We start from the raw sequence: 8,839 nt of genomic DNA on the forward strand, positions 1-8,839 counted from the left end.
TCTCTATCATTTAATGTGCGTTCCGTGGAATGGAGAATTAGTCTTACGATTGCTAGCGGCTGTGGGAGATATCTTGGGAAACAAAAAAAACATGTTTTTTGTGTAGTGAAAATTGAAGACTTGAATTAACTATAATTGAAATTACTCATGATATGTTGAAGTAACCTCTATATCACAATCTATATTCTAATATCTGATTCTGGAAGATAGCTTGGAAAAATACTATGTTTCGATATATTTAATCAAACACCACAAATATACTTATATAGAAATTATTAGGACTAAGTTAATTTCTCTAATGAGCGTTAACTACCCCTTGCCCCAAATTTCCTACATTATCCAATCTTCTACTGCATGTATAAAATACGGAACACAATCAACTGACAAAAGTAAGTTGTGGCTAATTTTATTTTTGTTGGAATCACTATATCTTTACATAGTTGGAGTTGGTAGGTCCAATGTCTTTTTCTGCCTAGATAATAACAACTTGCAACTTGCATGAATAGTTAAAAAAGACATTACCAACTAGTGGAATATACAAAAGTAAATTGAATCATCATCACACAAATTTAGATATACATGATCAGTTAAAGGAACTTTATTCGTTATATTTATAGTACTTCGTAGTCTTCTTCAGTAGCCCATGGATACTTCTTGTACATATTCTTAACTTGAGATGAATTTTCCGGTGTAGACCATGGATATTTCATTGATGTATCTCTTGGGAACTTTCTGAAGTTCAAGAATGGTGCCCATAGAAGAATCCTAGTAATTTTGGATAAATGATAACAAACTAATAATAAAATTTCAAAATGATAACAAATTAATGTTAATATTGATATTTTTCTTTCAAACAAGTTAATTCGCCAAATTTGACATTGTCAAAGGTTCAAAGTGCATGCAAATTATTTCAACAAGGTAGGTACTGATTAAATAATACTAAAGGGCGTAACTGTTGCAGCATATATTATGATCCCTCCCTCAATTAGTCAAATTCCATGAATCAAACATTAAATTTTGCCAAACCCCTGAAGCCTGAACTAGCAATATCATTAGTTGTCTACTTAATGTTGCTTGCTGACTTGTTTGTCCTTTCCAAAAATCCTTAAATATCAATGATTTTTAGTATTTCTTTCTGAGTTAAATATTTTATTTTTATTTTTATATTTTATTCATGTTTATATATATGTTCTAGTTTCTTCATATATATCTAATCCAAACAGCATCAGACCTAATGAAGTTATTGATACAACTATTGTATCAATAACTTCATTAGGTCTGATGCTGTTTGGATTAGAATTTAGATATATATTAATCTTCTAGTTTAACTATCTTTTTTGGGCCTGAATTTACGGGTAAATAAATGATGAAGATGTAAATAAATGATATAATTACCACTTACCCTGGGAAAAAGATAAAGACAAACATGAACTGCAAATACATCTCCAATAGATCCCTCTTATACCACCTTTTCCTGAGCCATGTCATTATGATAGGCTGCAATGGAAGTCACATAAAACAGAAAGTGGTGAAGAGAACAAATAAATAAATGACAGACCTACTACATAAAACTAACTTAGTTTTAGAATAGAATTAATCTTGAAATCAAATTATAACTTTGACCTTAAACTTTGATAGTGCACAAATATGATCTTTAACTATTCAAAATTGCATAAATATGACCTCCAATCCTACGTGACAAAATACGTGTTCAACACGCAAAATTAGGTGCGTTCAGCTTAAAATCTAAGGGCATAATATATAAATATGACCTTAAACTTTGACAGTGCACAAATATGACCTTTAACTATTCAAAACTGCACAAATATGACCTTTAAATGACTCTTCACTATTATTTTTTCATTATTTTCAGCTCAAAGATGAAAATGACATCTAATTTCTTTTGTCATTGTGGAAAAAGAGCAATATTGAAGTTAATTAATTAGGCGGATCGGCCTCAAACGGAAAAATCGAGAGGGTATGTATATATATTATAAAACAGAAGACGAATTTAAGCTATATAATATATCTAAATATTATTTATTTAAATATTAAATTAAAGATGAAACTATACTAATAATAAAAAAAATTATAGTTTTAATAAAACGTTATTAAATTAATTATTAAGGATAGTAGTAGTATATTAAATTAACATTATCAAATTAACATAATTAAAATGTTATTAAATTAACGTTATTAAAACGTTATTAAATTAACAAGGGACGGACCTACGTGGTTGCCATGGGGTTCACCCGAACCCACTCGGTAAAAAAATTACGTTGTATATATGTAAGATAGAAAATGTATATTTATGTACGTATATTAATGTTGAACCACATGAAATAAGGCACTTAGATAGCCCAATGATGTTATTTGCTCTTCTTGGGCGCTTCCTTCAGCCTATTGTGCGGGTTCGATCTTTGCTAGTGGCTGTTTTTTTTAATTAAAAAAAAGTTAGGTGTTGCTGTTATAGAAATAAATAAAATAATAATAATAATAATAATAATTTTTTAAAATTAAAAAAAAGTTAGGTGTTGCTACTATAGAAATAAATAAAATAATAATAATAATAATAATAATAATAATTTTTTAAAATTAAAAAAAAGTTAGGTGCTGCTACTATAGAATAAATAAAATAATAATAATAATAATAATAATAATAATAATAATAATAACGACGTCATTTTAACACAAAAAGCAAAACTTTGACAGTGCATAAATATGACCTTTAACTATTTAAAACTACACAAATATGACCTCTCTCCAAGTCAGCCCTTTTAACGATGTGACACCGTGTGATTGAATTACCTTTCCACGTAGACGCGAGTGAGACTCACGCATAGAGTTGCAAAATCGGAGTTTATATATTTTTTGATTTTATAAGTCTTTATATATTTTGATAGATTTTAAAGGCTTTTTGACTTGCCACTAAAAAGGATGGCTAAAAGATGTGGATGTGATAGTGACCCTACAAACTACAAAGCAAATTCGTCCAGAATTAAATCATGATTATGTGATGATATTACATTAAATTTCTTTTAAATATTTTAATTTAAAATTTATTATAGACATATAAATAAGTACCTTGACATTCAACTTCTGTGTTAAAATATAGTCTTGGTTATTGAATTAAAAATATTTTTTTAAAAAATAATTTATCATTTGCTATTTTAAATTTTTATTCATTGATTAGACATAAAGTTTATTATGTCGTAAATATTGAAAAACACAATTAATTAACAAAAATTTGGCTTAAGATAATTATTTAGTGTATCAACATTGTATAACAGCATGTAAACGTGTATATATAAACATGTATTGATATCATATAAATTGATATGTAATGTATCGAGATTATATAAATGTTGTATAATCCGATATCATATAAACAAGCATGTAATATATGTGTATATATATACGTATCAACATTGATATTTATTTGACTATCATGTCTTCCCACCTAATTAAGAAAAAAATAGAAAAAATAACAATGACTTTTTTAAAAGGGAAAGGAAAAAATAACACCTAAAACTAAAATAATTCCACAAAACTAGCACCTAAATTTAAAAACCCAGTAAATAACCATTAAGCATCACAATTTGGCCCTTTCCGTTTTGTGTACTGGGCCGAGCGATCTCAAAGCACACTTCTGCAACTCATTCTTTCTAACATAGTATGAGCTAACTAATCATTTCAACCAAATCTACTTGATAACGCCAGCAGATACGCTAGCAGCTCCACTTCAACATAGTTTCATCTTTAATGGGTTTATGTTTTTTTGGCTCCTTTTCTTTTTTAATAATGCAAAATTTAATCCATTTCACTTTCAAAAGTCAAAGTAGACGTTGGACAATTCAACTGAACTTTTAGGTAGATTTATAAGTTTTATTCTAAACCATTTACATGACAATCTTTTTTAAGTGATATAACATTATTAAAACAACATACTATTTGTTTTGTTTAGTTTTACTTATTTATACAATAAAATACAATATCATATACTTTTAATATAATACAATTGCTAAAGATATATATTTATATATAATAATGATACAGTTTCTATACATATACATATTCTATTTAATAATTATAGCATTTTTATACACATTCCAATTTTTAACTACAATTATTATTTAGATACATATTTTATACGACTCTATAGATTCTACATGCATTCTAAAAATGTATCAATCTAGTATAAGAGAGTATCAATTGAGTATATGGACACTGCAAGTATATCAATGTAGTATAAAAGTGTATTAATGTGGTATAAAAAAGTATCAATTGGATATCGAAACTGCATGTGCTTGTATAGAATTTCCTTTCTTTTTTTTAAAAAAAGTGTATCAATATAGTATAAAAGTGTACCAATGTGTTATAAAAGTGTATCAATTGAGTATAGAGACTGCATGTATTCAATTGGGCCAAATGGCTAAAAAAGAGAATTACATTAGCCGACTGGCCATAGCATGTCCACCTTTTCAATTATAGGTCTTTTTTTTTTTTAAAATGGCCATGCCATGTTCTTTTCCCTTTTTTAAAAGGTTCAGTGAAAAAAGTTTTAACACAAGAAAAAGTTTTTAAAAAAAAATAGAGTAGCCAAAAGACAGAAAAGAATATATTTTAAAAAAAAAAAGAAAAACATAATAAAAAAATAGCATTGACTTTTTAAAAAATGAACTTGCAGACAAAAAGTTACAAAAAAAAACAGTGTTTTTATTTTAAGAAAATAGCAAAGAAGAAGAAAAAAACAACAAAATATTTTTTCACAAAAAAAATTATAGCTGAAAAACAATTGGGGAAAGTATAGAAATGACCAACTGGCCATTTCCATTTGAAACATATAGGCCGACTGGCCATTTTTTTCAAATAATAATGGCTGGCTGATCATTTCAAGTAAAAAAGACAAAAAGAGTATTAGTTTTTGTGTAAAAATATCTTTAGCTGGACATTTTGCCTAATTTTTCTTTTTCTTATATATTAGATATAATATGTATTTTAAAAACTTTTGTATATATAAATTTTTATTTAAATTCATTAGCATTATAAGTAGAATAATCTATCATGAATTTTCAAAAACAAATCTAATGTTATATATGTTAGGATCAATTTGCATGCACACACACAAAATTTATGGAGAGAATGAAGAAAAGTAGAGAGAGAGTTCTGGAGGAGAGAGAATTAATTTCATGATAACACCCGTGGGTAACCTCCACAGCGGGTGAACTATTTAATATATAACAGTACGTCACATATTAATCAGGCTTCACAACCTAACAATATATATATATATATATGACCTTATATATATTCAAATTTTGATAAAATTTGTTGTAATACGTGAACTTTGCGGGGATCCTATCACCCCACTATACTATTTTTTAATATATTTTAAAATATATTTATGATATAAATAGTTTTTATTTTAGAAATTTACTATAAAATAAAACTTTTTAAATTAGATATTTATTCATTACCTCCATTTAAATATGTTTGAAATACTATTATCTGTTGATTTTAGTAATTGTTGATTTTAGTAGTTCAAATAGATATTGGAGATTTGATTGTTATTAATAAAATATTTGTTTATTCTAATCAATTTATTTATCATTGAACATCATTGAATAACATACTCAATTACTATTCTCGTTTTGGTTTTTTTCGTCTAGAAACAATATATTTTTATAAAAAACTTGTTATATTAATTAAAATAAAAGAAAAATGTCAGGATGTTAAGCAAGTTTCAAGAAAAGGACAAAAGTTGATAATGTATGAATAAAATACACATTTAAAAAAGTAAATTTAGATAAAAGAGGAATAATGTTTATTGACTAAAGCAAAAGGAGGAAGTTTTTTTTAAAGCAAAATTGAGAGATGTAAATGATTCTCATTGAAATATCAATGATGTAAAAAAAATATTTTCACAATATTAAAAGGCAATAAAAGTAAATGCCTATCATTAATCATACACACTTCTTTGGTTCTATTTTATTATTATTTTTAATTAAGTGAATCTTATAAGTGAAATCAATAAAAATAAAAATATAATAAATAATTATTAACTAAGAAAAGGTACTATTTTTTTAGACGAATTAAAAAAAAAAAAAACACATAAAAGGAATCGAAAAGAGTAATAAAGTTATTATTGATAATATAAAACAAATTATATACTGTAGTATATAGTAACTAATTAGATCCATCTTTTAATCTCGACTTACTGGGCAAACAAGGAAATAGAAGAATGCAGAAATAGCCAATTGGATCAACACCCAAATCAAGTCTTCTTCATTATTCACTCCTGTCACTGCCAAAGCCGGCTCAGCACCTACCTATATTATGAATAATTGCCTTTAGTAAATTATGAATAAAAGAACAAAATACAGTATAAGGTATAGCTAGTTAAAGGGTTCTTACAGTGGCCAAAAGTGTTGCAACTTGAATAGTCAATGAGGATTTTGAACAAGGCAAGCATTCAATAGCCTTCAAGTTGATACCTTTTGATGCCTGTAAAAATTTAATTCAAGAAAAGAAGAGTAGGTTTCCTAATGTAATATATGGAGATATTTAATTAAGGAAATGAAACCTTGTGTGGAATTGATGGTTTGCTGAGTTTTCCATGGAGAAGAGGAAGAGACGGCAAAGCCTTAGGAAGAAGGGAGGTGTTCATGAATGAGCAATTCATCTTTAGTGATTTCCTTATCTGCTTTGGCTTTTAGTTGTATAAACACATGGTTCACAAAAAGAAGGAATAAGAGCTTTTAAGGGGTCGTTTGGTAGAGTATAACATCAATGCAAAATATAGTGTATTAATAATGTTTGAATTAATAATGCTTGTATTAGTTATGTTTGTATTATTTTTTATACATTGTTTGGTTTGATGTATAAGAAATAATACATCTTACATAATTTTGATAAAACAAATGTTTGTTTACAAAAATACCCTTCTTTGATTTTGTACACTTTTTTGCAGCAAAATTTTTTTGCCATCAGAAATATAATTAGTATTGTTGAACAAGTATATAGATGTTTCGGATTAATTGCAAGACCATAAGAAATATTATGCCAACGGATTAACATAGTCGAAACAAAAATAAAATATAAGACGTAAAATTAAGAAATAGTTTCAATTTTTTTTAATCTTTTTAAAGACCATCGAAGCAAAACAATAACAATTATCTAAATAAATTATTCATTATTGTAGATTAAAATGATGGGAAAAAAATTGTGAAATGTTTTGAAAAAATTCACTATTGCAAATTAAAATAGCGGGAAAAGAAATGATGAAATATTTTGAGAGAAAAATTGAGAGATATTAAGGTCATTTAATAAGTTAATACCTGTATTAAAGACTTTGCATTACTAATATATAGAAAATGGATGGTATTAGTAATACACACCTTAATACACAATAAAGTGTATAACAAATGTTTGCATTAGTTATACATAGACTAAAAATTATACCAAACAAGATATTCATAATACACATTAATTAATACATACATTATTTTTGCCAATACACTTTACCAAACGAAACTTATCTTCACAATACATATAATGGCAGGCAGAAAAGGCAGAGAGTGCCTTAAATTTATTTTTTACTTATATCTTTTTATCATTAATTAGAAATAATAATTATTTCCTCCGTTTAAAAAAAAATGACTTATTTTCTTTTTAGTCCGTTTAAAAAAGATTGACCCCTTTTCTTTTTTGGCAATACTTTAATTTCAATTTTTCACATGACATGTTTAGGACCACAAGATTAAAGGGTCATTTTGATTAATTTGAAACAACTTTAATTTAAGGCCACAAGATCCAAAAATCTTCTTTATTTTCTTAAATATTGTGTCAAGTCAAAGTAAATCACTCTTTTTTAAACGGAGAGAGTAATAGTTAAATTGAATTTGAACATCAAGAATTACTTGTTCAATTTGAATTTAAATACCTAAGGTAGTTGGTCAAATTACCAACTTAAAGTTAGTTGTTCAATTTAGATTTGAATACCTAAGAAAGTTGGTCAAGTTTGACAATCTTAGGGAGTAAGTTTGGTGGTTTATAAATAGCCACCATTTTATACATTTTTATTTATATATCAAAGTAGTAAAACAAAAGTATTACTAAAATTTTCTAAAAAAGTTATCTCCTTTCTTTAAACTTTAATATTGATATTTTATCTTTATTTGTATAATATGTTATGAGCACAAAGTCTTACCATATTTCCACTAAATGTGATAAAAATTAAATCTTGGACCTAACTAAACTCAAAAGCTAGCTCATGCAGCACTGATTTCCCACTATCATATAATAACCTATAATCTACCTATGTGGGAACTCTAACACAATTCTCATGAGGTTGATGGTGGCTCAATATCATACACAAAGAGACCAAATAAATTATCACCTACTGATATAGGAACTCAACACAGTTCAACTACACCTCAATTTTGAAATTACCTCGGGACAATTACACAAATTCTCTTTATATATCCATCTTGCTCCATTCACCTCCATGTGATATAAAACACTAAACAATTTGTCTTTCAACGCGAATTAGAGCTTCTATAAAACCTTATTTTTGTGTAACTCAAACAACTAAAGATATCTATCTATCCCTCTTCACTAACTGGGTCACAAAAAGGTCATTCTCACTACATTTAATTCCTTAATACTAAAAAAAAAAAAAAAAAAAAAACAATTAACCATAAGTCTTTCTTCAAAAATTTAATCCGCGAAGTACATAAAATCTATTTTGAAGAGCCTAAAACCTCCTAATTAAGGTCATCTTGAGAAAAATTAAAATAAATAAAACAGCCCATGTTCACTTTCCAGATACGAGGGTTAA

General features: G+C 26.7%; 1 protein-coding gene across 1 annotated transcript; it reads right to left on the reverse strand.

Moving 5' to 3' along the window:
- Window positions 1–381: 381 nt before the first annotated feature.
- On the reverse strand, window positions 382–6,793 carry LOC107848366 (NAD(P)H-quinone oxidoreductase subunit L, chloroplastic). The gene is made up of 5 exons (XM_016693128.2): window positions 6,584–6,793; window positions 6,415–6,504; window positions 6,219–6,329; window positions 1,403–1,497; window positions 382–765 (listed from the first exon to the last, which is right to left on the reverse strand). The coding sequence occupies exons 1-5, from the start codon at window positions 6,680–6,682 to the stop codon at window positions 612–614; spliced, it is 549 nt and encodes a 182-aa protein (XP_016548614.1). The 5' UTR covers window positions 6,683–6,793; the 3' UTR covers window positions 382–611.
- Window positions 6,794–8,839: the final 2,046 nt, after the last annotated feature.

The sequence above is a fragment of the Capsicum annuum genome, chromosome 11 (genome assembly GCF_002878395.1).
Source record: "Capsicum annuum cultivar UCD-10X-F1 chromosome 11, UCD10Xv1.1, whole genome shotgun sequence".
In the NCBI taxonomy this organism is placed as follows: Eukaryota; Viridiplantae; Streptophyta; class Magnoliopsida; order Solanales; family Solanaceae; genus Capsicum; species Capsicum annuum.

Bases quoted from the DNA above. Each gene is read 5' to 3' on its own strand.
- LOC107848366 (XM_016693128.2), bottom strand. From the start codon at position 6,682: ATGAATTGCTCATTCATGAACACCTCCCTTCTTCCTAAGGCTTTGCCG. The intron at 1,498-6,218 runs GTAAGTCGAGAT...CTTCCATTGCAG, and splicing joins TCTATTTCCTTGTTTGCCCA to CCTATCATAATGACATGGCT. The intron at 766-1,402 runs GTAAGTGGTAAT...CAAAATTACTAG, and splicing joins GTCTTTATCTTTTTCCCAGG to GATTCTTCTATGGGCACCAT.